Raw genomic sequence first — 21,393 nt, 5'->3', positions numbered from 1 at the left:
GTCTCTATAGTGGAACGCACGAGTAAGCTGATTAAGCATAGCTAAAGCAATTCTGGAGGACTCTTTACATTGCAGGCTAGGTTTGAGGTTTTTATTAATTCTGACACCAACATCTTTCTCAAGTTCAACTTTTTTCAATGCTTTTCCATCCATAAAGTAATCAAAGTTATGGTTTCTTGCTCCAACATGCATGACTTTGCATTTATCAACATTAAATTGCATACTCCAGTCCTGTGACCATTTAAAAACAGAATCTAATTGTTGCTGAAGAACTATTTTATCTGCTGTATTAGAAACAGGATGTCCAAGTTTTGTATCATCAGCAAATTTGCTCAGGACCTGAACTAGTGGCGCAGCGACATCCAGATCATTTATATAAATGAGGAACAATAATGGGCCCAAAACTGAACCCTGTGGGACTCCAGAGATGACATCTATCCAGGTAGATTCCTGACCATTCAATACAACACGCTGTTTTCTGCCTCTTAACCAGCTTTTTATCCAGGCCAACAGGTTGCCCTTGATGTTCATAGCTTCTAACTTTAATATAAGCTTATTGATAGAAACTTTGTCGAAAGCTTTAGAGAAATCTAGATAGACAATATCCATAGGAATATTTGCTTCAATGTTTTTCATAACAACCTCAAGAAATGCTAATAAATTTGTGGTACAAGATTTACCTTTAGAGAAGCCATGCTGTGATGATTTAATGAGGTTGTTGCTATCTAAATGTTCAACAAGTTTGTCTTTAATCAGCGATTCTAGCATTTTACATGGTATACTAGTTAACATAATTGGTCTGTGGTTTTCTGGTTTACCTTTACTACCTCTTTTAAATAAAGGTGTAACATTGCCACGATTCCAGTCAGTTGGCACTTCTCCAGAGGCAAGAGATTTGTTGAACAATTTAGCTAATGTTCCAGCTAATTCAGTTTTAAAAGATTTCAGTATATGACTTGTAATACCATCAGGGCCGCATGAATTAGTCTTTTTTAAAGCATCAATCTTCTCAATCACATCTTTTTTAGTCACTGTAATGTTTTCTAAAGATGGACCATCAACATTTGTTAATGTTTCAGGTATATTATCATTGTCTCTTACAAACACTGTGGCAAAATAGTCATTAAAAATCTGCGCCATTTCTTTACTGTCTGTAACAATTCTTCCATTCTTAACAAGTGGGCCAACTTTATTTCTAACTTTTGTTTTAGAACGTAGATAAGCATTAAAAGGTTTAGGGTTTGTGTCCTTAGCAAGTTTTTTTTTCAAATTTTCTCTTGCTATTTCTCACTGCAAGTTTACATTGTTTTTCCACTTTTTTATAGATTCTAAGATTTTCATCAGTTCTATTTTTACAGAGAATGGCAAATCTCCTTTTTTGACGACAAAGTTTCACTATAGTCCTATTCATCCAGATAGGTTTATTATTTTCACAGCGTTTTTTAGTAGGAACAAAATTTGTTATTGCAAGGTTTAAAGTATTTTTAATCACATTCCAACTTTCTTCAACATTCATGCCATTAATAGTGTTTTCAAGATCACAGCTTATCACATACTCTTTAAATGCAATATAGTTTTAAATGCAATATAGTTTTATTAATTTATTAATTTTATTAACGATTGGGGATGTACATCAATTTATCGGTCATTGTCTTATCCCTTTAGATCCCAGGTGGCTTCGCCAATGAATACTTGAAACTTCAAAAACGGCTCAATATTTGGCATCAATAAAACTTTATGACAACTTGAATATTGAACCACAAAATCCGGAAGATGGATTCAATTTCAAAACTTTGTAAATGGACAAAAACTTAATCGATGTCAAATTCACAATAAAAGTTTAAAGTTCAATTTGAGTCAAGTATGCTAGAAAGTGTCAAAACAGATTAAATCGCAGATTTAGAACAAAATGCGCTATTAAAATATTTTTGTTTATGTATTTATTTTCTTTAGAAAGTCCTTAGTTTGAAGTGAGAAAAAGCTAAAAAAAAATTTACTCTTTTTTGCCATGAATGTGAATTTGTGAATTAGATTTTAAAAAGAAAACCATGCCTCTTAGCTTGCAATAAATTTAAAACTAAACCACACCGAATAAAAATGATTTACAGGGTGTCTTCTAGTTTACAAAATATTGACGGTGTCCGCCTCAGGATACCATTTAAAATGCAATTAATAATGCAAAAAACAAACAATATTTTTAAGAATATGATAAAATAAGAAAATTTTTAACTCGAGCAAATGCCCATTCATGATGTTTATGTTAATAATTTTTTTTTTCAAAATTGCAACTGATGTTTAGGTATATACAAAATTACAGGAATAAGGTATAACCAACAAGCAAAATAAATCTAAAATTATATTTGGGGGGCAGATGTAAAGGTTGTCAATTCTACTATGAGTTGACCCCCAACAACAGCTGAAAACACTTTTTTTGAGTTAATTTCATTGTTGGTATTAGCTGACAAAAATGCGAGTTTCTCTTACCTTATAGAGGGTGTCCATTGTGCTGGTAGATAGTTGACGGCTGTGTAATTGTACTCATCAATCAAAACCTAAAAATAAGAACATATTTATATTATTTTGTAGTTAGTATGGGATTAAATCTCCTTGCAAGATTTTCCTAGCTGTTATTAAAGTAAGATGTCCGGATTTTATTGATAAGATTCTCATGGCCAATGAGTATCTAACCCTGTAAGTCATTTATGACCTGTTTATTGTTCCTGATTATCTGATTTGCTCAGCTGTTATTATAGATTGATGTTTAAATTTTTAGATTTCCATATATATATGAATCTGTAAGATTTGGTCTGTTTGGTTGTTCTTAATATTTTAGTAAATGGAACTGTAGCTTAAGGAAATTGTCTTTGTTGTTCATCATTATGTATAAAAAGAATATTACTCATAAATATTAAAATCATGAAGTAAATATTAAATTAAAAGGTTTCAAATAATCAACATAGTTAAAGCTTGTATTCATTTCAAATAATTGTAAAAATTTAATAAATTAAACGCAGTTTATTATTTAAAAACATTGCATAAGCAAAAATAATTTTAGAAGAATTTAAGTATTTTTTTGTGTTAGATTGTATAACAATAAAAATTATAGCTTACTAAGTTTGTCTAAGTTACATATACTTTTCTTTGCGTACTATGTAGTTTTCATTCATACTAGTACAAGAGCAAAATAGCAAATAAGGAATTTATTTATAACTAATACCAATTTATATTTTCAAAATTCAAAAGGAGGGTTAAGACTATCCTTAAAGAGAGTTCACCTTCAGTTTGTCTGGGTGCAACAGCCTAGATTATGCTCAATATAGTAGAGAAAGGGAAAATAAGATAAAAAGCAACAAATGAAATAGTAACACCCGATTGAAAAAGAGTGTTCCATATCATTTCAAAACATTAACACTTTTTGCCATGTTACAGAATTGCAAAAACACCACAAAGTTTAAAAAGTTAAAGTTGTATTCCTTTCAAGGAATGAGTTGTACTTTTATTTTTAAAATAAAAGTATTAGAATTACCCATTTCATTAAAATCTTTTTAAAAAATGAAAAAAATCTCTCTGAAGCAGTGGCTTACATAGGGATTTACAAGGGTGTTTTTAATTTTGCCAGGGGAGTGGTCCCCCCCCCCTCATCTTCTACAAGCCTCTGCTCTGAAGGTTGTAAACGTAAAACATTTTAAGAATAATAAAACTAATAAATATATACCAATATGTACTAACAACTGTTACAAATAATATGTAACTTTTTTGGCAGATGTACTTTGAAGTTTTAGCATGCTTGAGATTGGTTTACTAAAGTTTCTGCGATGCCTTATTAAAGAAAAAAGTGTTTTCACAATGATTACAATAAAAAAATAAGTAAAACACTCAAAAGTTGTTTATTTCTATAATAATTTTAGAAGAAAATTGATTTCACAAAAAAATCTAATCTTGTTAACTTTCTAACGGTTTTAAAATCTATTGCCTACAAACATTTATTAATTTTAACTTTTCTGTCAGACAAAAATAAGCTTCCTTTTATATTGTTACATTCATTAGGTATCTTATTATGTTTTATATATTCCATAGTACAATTACATACAAACCTATCCCCATTGAAAAGCAATATTTAATCTGTACTTAAATTTCAGGGCAAGTCAGTTTTTAACACATATTAAAATTTTTTGAGCTGTTTAGCACAAAGGCAAAAAGTTTGTAGTTACAAAAAGAAACTGTTAAGTAAACATGTTAGCTGATGCTTGGCTATCTTTCTAACCACTTTAACTTCTTTAATTCTCAGTTTCTATGCTAGTCTAACAACCAACTTTCCACTTAAGAATTAATTTAATTAAACTTGGATACAAATAAAGTATTCAGGTTTTATCATTTTCTAAATTTTTCTCTTTTAATTCGCATTATATTAGAAAATGACATTTCTTTTTGTTATTAATATATTCACTACTTTTCCAGTGGAAAAAACTGCTTTTAAGTAGTGAAAACAAATTCTATCATCCATATAAATAAAAATTATAGAACTTATGCTCCTGTTTTGGTCAACAAATATTTAATTTTTTATTTTTTTAAATTCTAGTCAATTGTCTATAGATCCAAAACTATAAATCAATTATACTGACTAAAATAAGGGATCTAAAGTGATAAGAAAATAGCTGATAAATTTATATACATCCCCAATGATTATACACAAAATTACCCCTTCTGTAGATTAAAATTAGTGGTTGAAATGTTTGATCACTCAACTTAATGAATCAACCAATCAAAATTCACTAAGGCAATGAATAGGAAAACTTTATTATTGAAGTTTGGGGACTAGTGTAATAAACAGCCCATTGTCCCCTCTCTCTCTGTATTATTCCAGTCAATAAATATAAACATGATAAATAAGTCTTTGTTTGTAAAGATTATAACTTGAGGATATTTAAAAAACAGAAATATCTTTTTAGGTGGCCACCCTGTAAAAATTCCAAACTGCAAGAAATTCCCTCCCTCTCACATACATTAATGTTTACATTATGAATGCATTTTTAGAAGCATAAAATAAACAATGTTTCATTTACTTCATCGAGATTTCAATATCAAATCAACTTTTTAGGTTTTTCTGTTTATAAACAGAGGATTTGATGGATTATTTTATCTCATTCAGACGGGGGGAATCATTTCAAAGTTTTAATATCTAATCTTAAAGTACATAACATAGTTCTTTCGATGTACTAATCTAATTTTATAACTAGTGGATGCGCCCCTAGTATGTTAAGTGCTTTGTATTTTTTAAAATGGTATAGAATGGACAGAAAAAAAGCCTAAAACTATCCCATTCCCTTAACAAAACAGTCCAAAACCATTGTAAAGTTCGTCAAAATGTACAAGTCAATCTGTCCGGTAGTTATTGAGATCTTAAGCTTCAGACAAAAAAAACCTACCATTTTATATAATAGGATATACATATAAATGTTAAACAGAAGTACAAAATTCTCAACATTCTTACTTAAATCTCTAAATATTGGTTGATAGTAAAAAGTTATTGGATCTTTATATTAAGATATTGGGGCTTGAGCAGTGTTTATTCTAGTTTCAAATAATTCTTCAGTGCTTTCACACAAAGTGCCTGTTGAGCACTGATAACCCCCACCCTTATTTTTAAAATAAATTAAAAATAAACTATGGTGCCCTTAACCCTGTGTGCTACCTAGTACCCAATATGATTTGACCTGAAGTAATGAACAAACAAATGGAACTCCCCCCAACATTATCAATTAATTTAAAGGGGGGGGGGGGGGGAGAGGATATTAGTGCTCCAAAGCATAATAGTTCCCATTCTTCAAATATATTTCTGTCTCAAATAAGATCCGACAAGTTTTCTGTCTTAATATCAGGAAGAGCGGGGACTCTAAATTAATCTGTTACTAAAACGTTCTCTCATTAGTTGGCGTAAAACTTTGGGACCTTTTATTTTGATTGGTATGTACAAACTAGCAGTGTCTAAACTTCTTTTGAAGGACTGTGTTTTAATTGAATAGCCTAAAACCATGCCATGGCGTATAACAAGCTTCCCTGAATACCACAACCATATTTGTTTAAAAAATCATCACTAATTTAAACCAGACAGGGAATGATTATTGGACTGAATACTATAATAGTCCCCAAAGTTTCTATTAACGTTATCGTTATTTGTTTGCTGAACAACTTTGGGGACTTTCATTAAATTTTGATTGGTTGGTTTATAAAGTTGAGTGTCCAAACGTTTCAACCACTAATTGAAATCCATAGAAAGGATAATTTAGTGTAGCATCATTGGGGATGTTTTAAATTTATCGGCCATTGTCCTTTACCTTTGACCCCTGGAATTAAGCTTAAAACTGAAAACTAATGTTAATGTTAATCATATCAACTCCAATAAATGCACATTAGTTGTGTGCACAATAATACCAACAAAAAAGAGGTCAAGATTATCTGGTTTTATCCAGGGAGAAAAAAAGTAATTGAAAACGAACATTTTTTGGTATAGATACTTTAAAACTAGGACTTATCTTTCTGGCTGGAGAGATTTAAAAGTTATAAGACAATTAATAAGCAAGTATTTTCTAAATAACAAGCTTCACTCTAAGCAGATACTTAGTTCTTTCACTCAAATATATTTTTGGAAAAATGCTTATCCCCCCCCCTCGCACCCAAGCACATCTTATTAATTATTTGCATAAGTGATATGTGCAAGTAATGTATAGAACTAATAACTTTTATCAAATTTTTTCATTTCATTTTTACAATTTACAATTGTTTTTGTTTGATTACCACAAACTTTTAAGTAATTTAGATTAAATAATTATTTATTATGTATATTTTTTTCAGAAAATTTGTTGTCACCATTTATCCCTGTGTTTTTTTATCATTTATAAATGAATTAAAAAGTTTTTATCCTTGATTATGCATTTGTTTTGTTAATTGTTCAACAGTGAATAATAATAATCTACATACTTTTCTTACCCCCCCCCCCCCCCCCCCCAGTTAGGTTTCTTAATAGGAGTTTAGGAAGGGGGGGGGGTATCATCTTTATCATCCATTGTCCTGTTCCTATATATCTGAGTAAATGTATTGTTACAGCAGCAGGCTTCATACTTATAATAAGGGATGAGATAATGGCCGATAAATTAATGTACATCCCAAATGAGGATACACAAAATTACCCCTTTTGTAGCATAAAATTAGAACACTCAACTTAATAAACTAACCAATCAAAATTCACTGAAGTCTCCAAAGATATTAAGCCAACGAATAATAAAACGTTATTATAAGACTTTGGGAATTAGTACTTAAAAGCCCATTGTCCCCTCTCTATCTGATTACTATTAGTATTTAAGTTAAAGAGTGGCTGCACTCCTAATTATGAAAATCCTCTAAATCTAAATCGCCTATCTAAGATAACTGGGTGAAGTCTACTAAAGGCTACCACATATTCCAATAATAAATGGATACTGGAAAAATTAATCTAAAAAAAGTGAAGGTAAACACTACAGAGATGCAAACACAGAGCAAAAACATTGTACCTAACTCTTTCAGGAATCATCAAGTAAAGTTTAGAATCGATAGGACAATTGAACATGCCTAAATCAACGATCTAAGCAATCCGTTACAAACGAATTGATTGACAAACCCGATTTTAGATACGCTTCGCTTTTTCAATTACAGATAGATTACACTAGTCTCCAAATTATTCTTATAATGTTATCTTAATCGTTGGCATAACAACTTGGGGACTTTAATGAATTTTGATTAGTTTTTTAATTAAGTTGAGTGTTTAAACGTTTCAACCAATAATTATAATCTACTGAAGGGGTAATTTTGTGTATCATCATTGGAGATATACATCAATTTATCGGGCATTGTCTTGTCCTTTTAGATCCCTGAATAAATTTGGTAAGATCTATAATTGATTTATACAAGTTCACAATCAATATATATTCAATATTGTTTCAAATCAGAGATCTAAAGGGATAAGACAATGGCCGATAAATTAATGCAAATTCCAAACGATAATACAAAAAATTATCCCTTCTGTAGATTTTAATTGTTGGTTGAAATATTTGGACACTTTACTTGATAAAACAACCAATCTAAATTCAATGAAAGTCACCAAAGTTGGTAAGCTAACGAATAAGAAAACGTTACTTTAAAACTTTGAGGACAAGTGTAATAAACAGACTAGTGTCCCCTCCCTCTTTGGTTTCAAATACAAAAGGTTAAAATAGGAGAATTAAAGCTATAAGAAGCGAAGCAACCACAAGTTGAAATAATGTAGATAATCCTTAGCATATTCAGGTAATATATCAGTTATTCATCTTATCGAATCTTTTTATAGGCTTTCTGCAGATACTAAAATGAAAGTTTATGAATATGATTTTTATTTTATTAGAAGTAGAAAATTGTCTATAATATGATCCTATACATGATTTTTAAGTATGGCTGAGAACATGTTACAAATAAAGGATCTTTTAATTTTGATTGTAAATCAAACAAATAACACAATATTTTGTTTTAAGGTTTGAGATTAAACAAGGACGGTAACATCGAATTAAAAAACTTTATTATCATCCTTTTATTAACTATTGCAAATTGCTGGGCCGATAAGTTTCTCCTTTACAATGAAGCTTCTTTAACTTTTTAAAAATTAACTCCCAAAATTAATATTTTCCTTTGCTTTTATAACTACTAGAGGCCACGTGCCTACGCTTGTTAAATATTATGCAAAAATAAAGCATTTAATACGCCTACCTATTTTATTTTAATGAATGGAAACCCTTTTACAGATGAACAGATAACTTTTTTTGCAACATAAATCTCAGAGAAAATTAGCCCACTCACAGACAGACTGTACAAAAAAGATAAGAAAATGGCCGAAAAATTGATATTGTACATCCCTACAAAATTACCCCTTCTGAAGATTACAAAAAATGTTTGAAACATTTGGAGACTCATCTTAACAACCCAAATAATCAAAATTCAATAAAAGTTTCCAAAGTTGTCAAGTTAACGAATAAGATAACGTCATTATAAAACTTTGGGAACTAGGGTAATAAACTGCCTAATTTCCCCTCCCTCCCTGACAACCATGAAACTTAAATTGAAATTAAAGGCTTATGTTTTCTAAAGAAATAGACAATTAAAAATCCTATATAAGGAAGATTAAACGACTGTTATCAATAGATAAGTAGATACACAACGTTGATAGACAGACAATCAAACATATTTTTAGATGGATATAAAATATGACAGACTTCTATATGTATAGCTATAAATGGGTTGATGAATAAATAGATAGATAGTAAGATAGATAAATGTTGGCACTGCAAATATGCAATATGCATTGCATGCCAATCAATGCCAGAAGTGAAAGCAGTAAGGTCTTGACTCTCAGGGATCTAAAGGGATAAGACAATGGCCGATAAATTCATGTACATCCTCAATGATGATACACAAAATTACCCCTTCTATAGATTAAAATTAGTGGTTGAAATGTTTGATCACTAAACTTAATGAATCAACCAATCAAAATTCACTAAGGCAACGAATAAAAAAATATTGAAGTTTGGGGACTAGTGTAATAAACAGCCCATTGTCCCCTCTCTCTCTGTATTATTCCAGTCAATTAAAGATTTACACGTTTGAACACTCAACTTAATGAATCAACCGATAAAAATTCACTAGAGTCCCCAAAGTTGTTAAGCCAAAGAATAAAAAAACGTAATTATAAAACTTTGGGGACTATTGTAATAAACAGCCCATTGTCCCCACTCTCTCTCTCTCTCTGAATAAGGTTCAGAATTTGCAGCCGCCAAAAATAAACATAATAATTGCATTTATCTAAAACTTCCCCTCCTAAATCTAAGAAGAAATGTGGGAGCGTTTTTATATTTCATGAATTTTGACAAATATTAGTAAGTACATTGAATATGCTTATGAAGGAAAAATTCACAAAATGCTTGTTACAAAAATATGTAATATGCCAACCTTGCTTATTTGTTTGTTTTTACATATTACAAAGTCAGCAAGTTCAATACTTTTTAGTAGCGCAACAACTACAAAGATAAGTTTGTCAGTATGTTTAAATATATTGTAAAAGAGGGAAAGAAAGAGAATAAAATCAAAGACAAAAGTGATAAAAATCACGAAATTTTCGTTGGTAAACGAACAGGAGAATGTTTATAAAACTATGGGTATCAGTATAATTTACAGTCCAATGTGACCTCCCTTCTTGGGCAGCATATCAAGATTAAGAAAGAAATACCTATTTTTCTAAAGCTTGGCATATTTAATTTTTTAAAAACTAAAATGAGGGTTAACACTTTGTGTACTGGGAGGTTGTACACAAAGTGTTAACCCTCATGAGTTGACTTTGAAGACTTTGGGTACTTTTCCAAAATCTTAATTGGTTTGGTTCAATTTGGCAGTATCTAATCTTTTCAACCATTAATCTTAATCTACAGAAGAGGTAATTTGGTAATTTGGTTTATTATCATTGGGAATGTGCGTAATCAAAATTAAATGACATCTAACAGTTAGAAATTAAATCTTTTTTACATGGCCTGGTTTTAATTTGGAGAACAATATACAAGGTAATACGGCCAAATTAAAAATCTCAATAGATCCAGTAAAACATTTTTGATCTAGTTTATAGCGACTGTCGTTTTAAAAGCTAGAAATTTCTACTTATTTTATCTACTTATTGAGGAGAATAAATTATTAATCATTACACGAGTAACCAGGGATAAAAAGGGATAAGACAATAGACAATTAATTGAAATACTTCTCAAATGAAAGATAGATTATTAGTCATAGAGAAAAAAATAAAAGAGAGGAATCGAAGCAACTAGAAGACGAAAATAGGCAGTGGGCCTAGAGGCCTACTCAGCGCTGTTGCCGCGCTAAAATTTATTGCTATTCCACTACTTTTCAAATGGGAGGATTAAAAATTATTAAAAAAATATTTTTTTACTTTTTACTATTTCCATATTTAGGGCAAGAATATTGGATTAGATATTTTCGTTTTAATGTTTTAATTAAAAATTACATAGAATTTTATTTTTATTTAAAAAAATTTGTTCATGAAAGATGAATCCTTCTATTTCTAAAAAGGGGGAAATTTTTTTCATAATGAACATTCAGCTGATTCTGACCGCCCACGGCTGTTTGCTAAATATCGCTTTTCTTTTTATTCACATTATTATTTATGATTGACTTACAAAAAGTCCTGGGCGGCTTTTGATTTTCGTCTGCTTCTAAATTTAGAGATGGGGAAGTAGTATTTTACCATGAAAAAGGGGTGAGTATTCATCCTCTTATCCTTTTTCCTTATGTTATTAGTGGATAAGTTTGGATACTGCTTGTTTGCACAACCTAATAAAATCCCCAAAGTTTTTAATCTAATGAGTAAGAGCAAACATTTGGAACCAGTAAAATTTTAATATTCCCCCTTTTCCCTGTTAATAACACATGGTTTCGCGCTCTTGACTGTAGTATTAGCTACTTGACATTTTAAGTTGAAAAGTATAGTTTATATTGTGTAACAAACAACTTGCAGTAAAATATAATTTATACAATATCAAAACATTGATTACAGTTTAACTTTAAAAAATGAATGATGTTTTTAAAGGCAGCCAAAGTATGCAATTTATGTTCATTCGTTGAGTCTAAGAATTATTCTCTAAAAAGAGCAATTATGTAGTGAGGTAATTTTCAGAACATTTTTGACATGTAGCCCTTTCTTTCTTCTGTAAAGAAAAGGAGAAAAAAAGGTTAGGGGAAAAGGCTAAAAAATCTTATGATTGTACATTTTTATATTCGTAGAAAATAAGTTTTCAGTATGGCTGAGAACTGGTTCTAATCCATCGTATATAAATGGATTCAAAGCGATAATGGAAAAATAATTAAAAAATATCTGTTTTATATGAATGCCTGTGCAATTTTGGTATATACTGCTCGGATAAAACAATGGTACATATAAAAGGAAAAATAGATGTACATCCCCAAATACATTACACAAAATTTCCCTTTCTGTAGATTACAATTAGTGATTGAAACGTTTGGATGCTCAACTAGATGAACCAAACAATCTAAATTCACTTAAAGTCTCCAAAGTTGTTTAGCCAACGAATAAGAAAACGTTATTATAAAACTTTGGGGACTAAAGTAAATAAAAGCCCAATGTCCCCTCCCTTCCTCGGTATATACTGCTCTTGTAAAACAATGGTATATCGTGGGTGGTTCTATATTCTATTCTATTCATTAAATATTCCAGATAACAAACACACCTAGCCAGAGCTTTTGCGTTATTTCAAAAAGATTATTAAAAACAAAGTAATTTTGATGATCTAAAATTCAGGTTTAAAGCTATGGTGTAAAGGGAAAGTATGATCTTTCTAGATACATCAGCAAGCTTTTTTATACTATTATAAAAAGTAATAAGTATTAAAAATTAATGTCTGAAGCGATTCCAATTACTAAAAATTTATTGAGTTGTCCTTCTCACAGGTCCCACTATGGTTTTAGGCAGCATTATTTGGGATGGATTTATGCTATTTTGTGCCCCTCCTTCTTCTTCGAATACTAACCCCCTACCTTCTAGGAGTCAGACGCTATTAAATAATCAAATATGAGTTGTCACATTATAGAAACACTAAAATGTAAACCCATTTCTGAGGTATATTAGAGGTATGAGAATAAATAAATTTTTAAAAAAATATTTCAAACAGTATTTTCGTTAAAATTATTCTTATTTTAAAAATGAGAGTCGTCACAAGGTCCTTGGGATGATGACATTCAGTAATTTAGTGTTTTACTCTAATGTTAAACCAATAATAGATTTTAATATCATTTCCATATCCCCCTATATATAATACCTTTACAATCCTTTTGAGTTAAATCTAGTTAATCTAGAACCCATAATAGATTTATATTTATTTCTATAGACCTCTATTTCTAATACCTTTACAAAACCTTTGAGTTAAATCCTAGTTAATCTAGAACCAATAATTGATTTATATTTTATTTCTATAGATCTCTATATCTAATACCTTTACAAACCCTTTGAGTTAAATCTAGTTAATCTAGAACCAATAATTGATTTATATTGATAAACTTCACAAGAGAACAAAGATGAATTGAATTTGTTTGTGAGAGGATGTTTGTCTGTTTGTGTGGGCATTGTTTTGGATGTACTTTTGTTTTAAAATATGATGAAAGCATTTGAACTATTAATGTTCTCATTTTCATAGCTTTAAAAATATTTAAAAAATAAATAAGTTCCATGTTAGCAAGCTAAATTGACGACGATTTTTCCTCTATTATAATATCTACGTATATTTTACATTTTTGGAATGATTTTTTTATTCTTGCAACTTTATGATTTGATTATGGGTTATTTTTCGTAGTTGATAGCACACTTTTATAGTCATTTTATAGACACAAAAATGCAATAATTTGATTAAGAATAAAAGAGTCTAGACTCGACATTATCTGCATTTAATATACAAATATAAACAAAAGATTATTTTATTTGCGCAACTACTCTTTAAATACTACTGACTGACCGACAAATTGTAAGGCACCTTAGTCTTTTTTAATTAATTTCAATTAATTGAATTAAATACTTTGGGGACGTTTATAAAAGCCTAATTGGTTTTCCACCAACAATTTTAATCTAGAGAGGGGATAGATTTGTTTATCGTCTATTTACCTTTTAATAACTCTGGTACTATAGGTAAGCCAGTCAGTAATCCTACATGCTTATTGTTATAGTAATAAATGTATAAGTATAGATGTATAACAAAGACTACCTTGTACAAATAGTGGCAACCTTTTTGGTCTGCTAGCAAATTACTTTCTGCTCTTTTGTAGAACCTTTGCTATGTTAATATTTTTTATGTCATTCAAAGACCCAATTGAAAGTCGTCACAGGTTCCCCACCCTAATAACATACAGTTATTTAACCCCTGCCTCATCTATTCTTTTACTTTAATGTAATAGTTAAGTATGCTATTTTGGTTAATTATTTAGTTCTTATTTCATTTTTAAAAGTAATCTGTTTGTTTGACCACACATCCTTATATAAAAGTAACAGGGTCTGTGTGTGTCTGTCTGTATTGAACTAACTGCTGAACCGATATGGTTCAACTTAGCTTCTCATAGATCCTGCCTGGGAAAGTTCATAACTATTTGAACGCCAACCCCCCTCCCGACCGATAAAGGTGCGGCAAGGGGCCTGACTGTTAAGAGTTAAAAACTATTTAAAAATAATTTTAAAACTCGAAGCTGGATATTTTTAGTTCATTCATGAAATAGTTTGTCACAAAAATTACTTAATTCACTTTAGCGTGTAGACAAATAGCTGTTTAAGCTAATAGCAGTTCCAAAATTTTTCACATATTTGGATATTACAGTAGGGTTGAAATCTATATCATTCTGTTATATTAAATGATTTTCTTGACTTTAAGACTCTCTAAAAGTAGGCTGACGTAGTCAATTTTACAAAAAATGTTTCAGTGAAGTTTTAAAACTACAAAATTTTATAGGCAAAAAATGGAGGGGATAGATCCAAATTTTTGAAAACTTATTATCTCAATTTTTGGCTCATCTTAAATTATATTGTGACAAAAATTGCCAAAAAAAACTTTTATTCTCTAATTACACATTGATTGAAATGCTCTACGGATATGAAAAAAATGTTCTGAAGTTTTTTAATTTGACCTTTCCCGTGTTGCAAAAATTTAGCTAGTTTTAAAGATTTTAAATTATTGTTTGAACCCTAAGGATATTAATGTAGAGACAGTTTTGTTCAGGTTTAATAAGGAAAAATATAATGATATCTTCAGAGATCGATAGGGATAAGACAATGGCCATTAAATTGATGTACACGAAATACCCACCCACCAACTAATCAACATTTAGTAAAAGTCCCCAAAGTTTTTAAGACAATGAATAAGAAAACGTCATTATAAAACATTGGCTGCTAGTGTAATAAGCAGCCCTGATATGACATGATACCTGTCTGGAGCTATATATACCTGTCACATTTAATCAAATTAACAGTAAATGACTTTGTGTATTTTTATCTTTATCTTTTTTTCCCATAGATTGTCGTATTATTTATTATCAGAAACGATTTATTTAGATAACATAGTGTTTAAAATAATGCATTTGAGCTTAAAACAATTCCTTTATTTAAAGGATTCATTTAAATTTTGATTTCAACATTATATGTTTTTTTTTGTAAATAGAAGAAAAATCTAAATTATAACAGTAGGTCAATTCGTAGACATGTTAACCTTTTCTACAATTAAAATATATTGAAGTATTTGGTGGGAAGATTATTTTATCTTTTAATGACCAATTCCTTTATTCTCTATGTACAATAAAAATATGTAATTCATTGGAACAGTATGCAACATATTGTAAAACAAATCTAATTTTGTCCCTCCAAAGATTGCTTTTCATTATTCGAGAATAAAACAAGGATTGACAAATTCCATAAAAAACGAAGCTTAACACATAACACAATCTAAATATTAATAAACATTGACAAATGATACTCTTTCTTAATTGTACCTAACTGTCACAGGAATTATCATACAAAGGTTGAAACCTATAGGGCATTTCTATAATTGTGAGTTTTTAGTTCATTATGTCATTAAACTGTTACGGGATAAGCTACTATATATATTTATATTAGTTAAAAATTGTCATATGAAAAATTTGCTTGACTTTTAAAATACATGAAATTCATGAAAATATTTTTTTGACATTTCACGGAAAAATTCAATAATATTTATACTTTTAAAATAGATGAATAGATAGATAGAGAGCTAAACAGATTATTACCCATGCAAAGGTGGATAGTTGAATAGATTATTAGCCATATATAAGATGGATAGATAGATCCATAGATTATAAGCCACACAGAAAATGGATAGATATATAGTTGAACAGATTATTAACAATAGAGAAGATATATAGATAGATAGTTAAATAGATTATTAACAATAGAGAAGATATATAGATAGATAGTTGAATAGATTATTAACATTAGAGAAGATGGATAGATAGATAGTTGAATAGATTATTAACAAAAGAGAAGATAGATAGATATATAGTTGAATAGATTATGCAGGGATAAGGAAAGGGCCGGTTAATTGATGTACATCGCCAATGATAACACACAAAATTAATCCTTCTGTAGATTTAAATTAGTGGTTGAAACGTTTGAACAACCAATTAAAACTCAATAAAAGTTCCCAAAATTGTTAAGCCAACGAATAAGAAAACGTTATTATAAAAATTTGGGGACTAGTGTAATAAACAGCCCATTGTCCCCTGTATATGGGAGATATGATTATAGATAACTTGTCTGCTTGATTAAGATTAGCATAATTTACAAGACAAGCCGAAAGAAACTTATTCAATTTTTTAAAGCACAAGTCGCATAGTTATCATTCCAAGCAACAAATATTTAAGACTAGCTTCTTGCGAATTAGTTACTGGACTTAAAACAGAAAAATGCTTGTTTTTCTTCCATTGTCCTTTTCAGATAAAATAAGAAGATATTTGCTATTTTACTTTTCAATCATTAACTATTTTGAATGAACGTTTATACTGAATAAGGCCTAATATAAGATATAAATATACTGTACAAATAATGTCGATACCTTCGGATTTTACAGTGCCCTATCATTTACATATCCGCATTAATCTAAAGGATTAAGACAATAGCCGATAAATTCATGTCATCACCAATGATGATACACAAATTAAAACTTCAGTAGTTTACAATTAGTGGTTGAAACGTTTAGACACTCAACTCTATAAACTAACTATTCAAATTTAAATAAAAGTCCTCATAGTTATAAGGCCAACGAATAAGCCAATTTCCGTAGAATCCAACTGCTTTCCGAAAATGTCAACACTGGATGTGCAACAATTTTCTAGACTGTCTTAAATTACCCCATTCTTGGTAATATCAAATTTCTTTGCATAAAATGATGATAGGATATAAGAAAATAAGGACGACAACATTCATAAGCAGCGAAGCTAAAATATAAACATCATAGTTGGTCATTGGTTATTGGAAAGTTTTACAATATATTTGAGACATCAATCTTTATCTTTATAGTGATTAATATTGGTATAGCCTTCAAGAGAATTTCAATTAAAGTCCCAAAAGTTTTAAAGTTAACGAATGGGGACCATTGCAATTTACAGTCCAATTTTACCAGAATTTCCCCCATATGCATGAATATCAGACATACAGACAAATAAATAAAATAATTTACAATTTAGATAAGGCCTTTACAATAAATTTTAGATCTATATCTTTAATAGCATCTGATATTATGTATATACACCAAAAGTATTATTCAGACGGACATCTAAAACTACATATAAAGGAGGTCGCAAGATAATGAGAGAGAGAGAGAGAGAGAGAGAGAGAGAGAGAGAGAGAGAGAGAGAGAGAGAGAGAGAGAGAGAGAGAGAGAGAGAGAGAGAGAGAGAGAGAGAGAGAGAGAGAGAGAGAGAGAGAGAGAGAGAGAGAGAGAGAGAGAGAGAGAGAGAGAGAGAGAGAGAGAGAGAGAGAGAGAGAGAGAGAGAGAGAGAGAGAGAGAGAGAGAGAGAGAGAGGAAAATTGTAGATTATCCTCTCGCTAATCTTGTTATAAAGGATTAGCCATACTTTAAAGTAAAGCATAAACAACATATAATAAAGTTAGACGGATAAATATACTGAGGATAAATATACTGAGTATTCATTTTGGTAGACTGATTTTTAGATGATGCTCTTACTTGAAGTAGCCTAGCTAAAAGATGACCAATATCATTGGTCAACTGTCTGTAATTAATACTACAATTAATCCTTCACAGCTTAGAATATACCTGCTTTTCAGAGACGTATAACATTGTCAGTGATAAAAGGGATAAAACAATGGATGATACATCAAAATACCCCTTCTAAATTCTATAATTATTGGTTAAAATGTTTGGACACTGCTGGTATATTAATTGACTAATCAAATTTAATAAAAGTACCCAAAGTGGAGACCGCCTATTTTGTCCCTTTTTTGTATCTCTTTTGAAAAGTGCGACACCCTGTGACGTCAATGAAATAGGAAGAGTTGATCGTAATAAAATTAACAACTTTTTTTTAAATAACTATTTTTAATGCTTAAAAAAAATATTAAAAATCTTAAAAACAATACATAATTTCTATAAAAAATACAAAATATAATTAAAGGAATAATATTGCCAGCTTTAAATTATTATAAGAGCTAATTTAGTACAAACCAAAACTGAAGAAAACTTTTAAAAATACCATTTGTATTGCATCTAGACAACAAATGATGCTCAGTTTAGGTTATGTTTGATTAAGTAGATGTAAGAGAAGGGTTTATTTATTCATCTTTAAATTATACTTTTGACAGTAATTGTCGGTTTTTATGGATGGGGTCGAATGGGGTACGGACGGAGGGGGGAATGAGCGGCGAAGGGGTCATCGGGGGGGGGGGGGAGGGAAGACTCAGCATTAGAACTTTATATTATTTGATGAAATTTATTTTAATTGATGACGTTGGGGCCAGCTTCTTTGGCAAGGACCCAGGCCAGCTAGGCTATCCTATCCCTTGATCATATATGTAAAGTTGTGGAGGACCCAAAAGATTCCATCTGAAAAGGGAAAGTCTCTCATCCTAGGCACTGTGTAGAATTTGGGGGGGCCCCAGCGACACGGAAGCTGGAATCGCCAGAAGGGGGAGAGAGGTACTCTCTCCAGTGTACCAGGGAAGGTCAAATGGTTGTAGCAGAAGAAATTCTATGGTTTCTTGGATATCTTGAAACCGGTTTATGATAATAACAATAATAAAATGGAAATCTCATAATTCGCTCTTTTTTTAAGTTCAACTACAAATCCTAGCGATTTTAAAAGACTAAAAATGATTAAAAGATTTTAGAATAAAATAAGCATAATATTTGAATTGTAAACCTAGATATTTAATTACATCCAAGAAAAGCCACAAGGCAAATAAATTAAAGAGTAACTGCACTGTTGATCAACAACTTTTGGGCTGGAAATCCATAGTTTGAAAATTATAGGACAACTCTAACATGCTTAAATTAATCAATTTATCGCCTCATATTATAGACAGCTTTCCACGGTTATTTAGAATGAAAACATATACAAATAAAACCAGTTTTGTGGGCCCTGAGGTGTCTAAGGCCCGTGGTAAAAAAATTAGCATTAATTTTATGATTTTTATTTTAATAATTGTGGAAATTTGACTGTAATACCAAGTTAAACATTATTTTTCAGTATTGCATAGAGCCGGTTCTAATCCAGCGGATATAAATCGGTTTGGAAGCCATACTGGAATAGGTATTTATCGCATTGTATTATAGACAGCTTTCCACAGTTATTTAGAATAAAAAAATATACAAATGAAACCAGTTTTGTTTGCCCTGAGGTGCCTGAGACCAATGCTAAAAAATTAAACATTATTTTATGATTTCTATTTTAATAATTGGAAATTTGACTGTAAAACAAAGCTAAACATGATTTTTCAGTATTGCTTAGAGCCAGTTCTAATCCATCTTATATAAATCGGTTTGAAGCTATACTGGAATATATATTTATCGCATTGTATTATAGACAGCTTTCCACAGTTATTTATAATGAAAAAATATACAAATAAAACCATTTTTGTGGGCCCTGATGTGCCTAAGGCCTGTGGTAAAAAATTAACATTAATTTTATGATTTTTATTTTAATAATTGTGGAAATTTGACTGTAATACGAAGATAAACATGATTTTTCAGTATTGCTTAGAGCCAGTTCTAATCCATCGGATATAAATCAGTTTGAAGCCATACTGGACTAGTTATTTATTGCATTGTATTATAGACAGCTGTCTGCGGATACTAAAATGGAAAATTATAAGATTAAAACCAGTTTTGTGATAAAGGCCTGTGATATAAAAACTGACATATTATTTATGATTTTTATTTTAGTAATTGTGGGAAAATGTGGAAATTTGACTGTAATATGAAGCTAAACATGATTTTTCAGTATGGCTTAGAACCGGTTCTTATTCAGCGGATATAAATTGGTTTGGAAGTCATACTGGAATAGTTATTTATTGCATTGTATTATAGAAAGCTGTCCACGGATATTAAAATGGAAAATTAAACTGTTTTTAAACTATTTTTGAAAGGTATATAAAAAACATACTGTGACACCTGTAGAATCATACTGCAAAGCCAAAAATAAGAACAATTGCCCACGTCGATTTTTATTAGGATTTTAAAGTTTATTTTTTACTATGGATTCAATAAATTTTACTGAATCATGATGTTTCTTTCCTTTGTGGGTAAAATACTCAGCTTTTAGAGTGTCTTGCGTCATAAATATTGTATGCTAGTATACAGTAAAGTTACATGTTTTGATTTTATCAATCAAAACTAATTAAAAATTAATTCTTTATAATATATCAATGAATTAACATAAAAATGTTTCATGTCTATAAACAAGTCCTAAAAATTTAAGTATGTCCTTAAACAGTATTATCTATTTATGCAGTTTTGCAACAAATTTACTTACAATATTGTTTGTACTGATGCATTAATATTCTGCTAATTCAGTTCTGACAATCTACAAGTGTTAATGTTCGTTTGTCCTTCCATTTCAGAGCTTCGCTTTTATGGATGTTGTCATCCTTGTTTAATTTTATTTAAAAGGGGGCCATTTATAAGTTTATTTTATTATATCCAGGGATAAGGGATGGGAAACATAGGAAAATATTATTTCAGGCCTATTTCAAGCCTAGGCCTATTTCTAGCCTAATAAACCAGTTTTGGGATAGCGCAGTGGTTCGTATAAAATGCTAATGAAAAAGCTGTGTGTGTGTGTGTAGATAAAGTATAGAATCAAATTCAGGTAGCTAGTTTAAAGTAAAAAACATAACTTTTTATAAACCTATATATTAATGGCTTTTGTTAAAAAGAAGTTTTTTCTCTCCCAAAATTTTTTATCTTTTACTTTGGTAATTTGAACTGTCAGAAAGCTATCGTTGGGTTTCCCTCAGACAGATTTTAGTTTGTATTATTTGCATTTTTATTAATGAGTAAAAATTTTATTTGAAAATTTCATTGCTAATTAAAATTCAAAATAAATAAATAAATATGCACTTGGGTAACATTCTATCAAGTTCTTTGGATACTATACTGGATATAATGTAATGATATATCTGTACTGTGTTGTATTGTACAAAAATTAGGGTGAAGGTGTTGTATCAACTCCGTACTAAATTTTTTAAATTCAAAATACAACATCTAATTTATAAACTACCAAATGAAAATTCGT

General features: G+C 30.0%; 1 protein-coding gene across 1 annotated transcript in view; it reads right to left on the bottom strand.

Annotated features, from left to right (window-relative positions):
* LOC145314979 (FMRFamide receptor-like) overlaps nucleotides 1-21,393 on the bottom strand; it is a 112,618-nt gene that overhangs the window by 14,563 nt on the left and 76,662 nt on the right. The window contains exon 10 of the mRNA XM_080155051.1: nucleotides 2,485-2,552. Within this exon, the coding sequence (XP_080011177.1) occupies nucleotides 2,485-2,552 (68 nt within the window). The remainder of the gene's footprint in view (nucleotides 1-2,484; nucleotides 2,553-21,393) is intronic.

Source organism: Acartia tonsa, chromosome 3 (assembly GCF_053477335.1).
Source record: "Acartia tonsa isolate MP-2025a chromosome 3, ASM5347733v1, whole genome shotgun sequence".
Classification (NCBI taxonomy): Eukaryota; Metazoa; Arthropoda; class Copepoda; order Calanoida; family Acartiidae; genus Acartia; species Acartia tonsa.
This window is presented reverse-complemented; position numbering and strand designations above follow the sequence as displayed.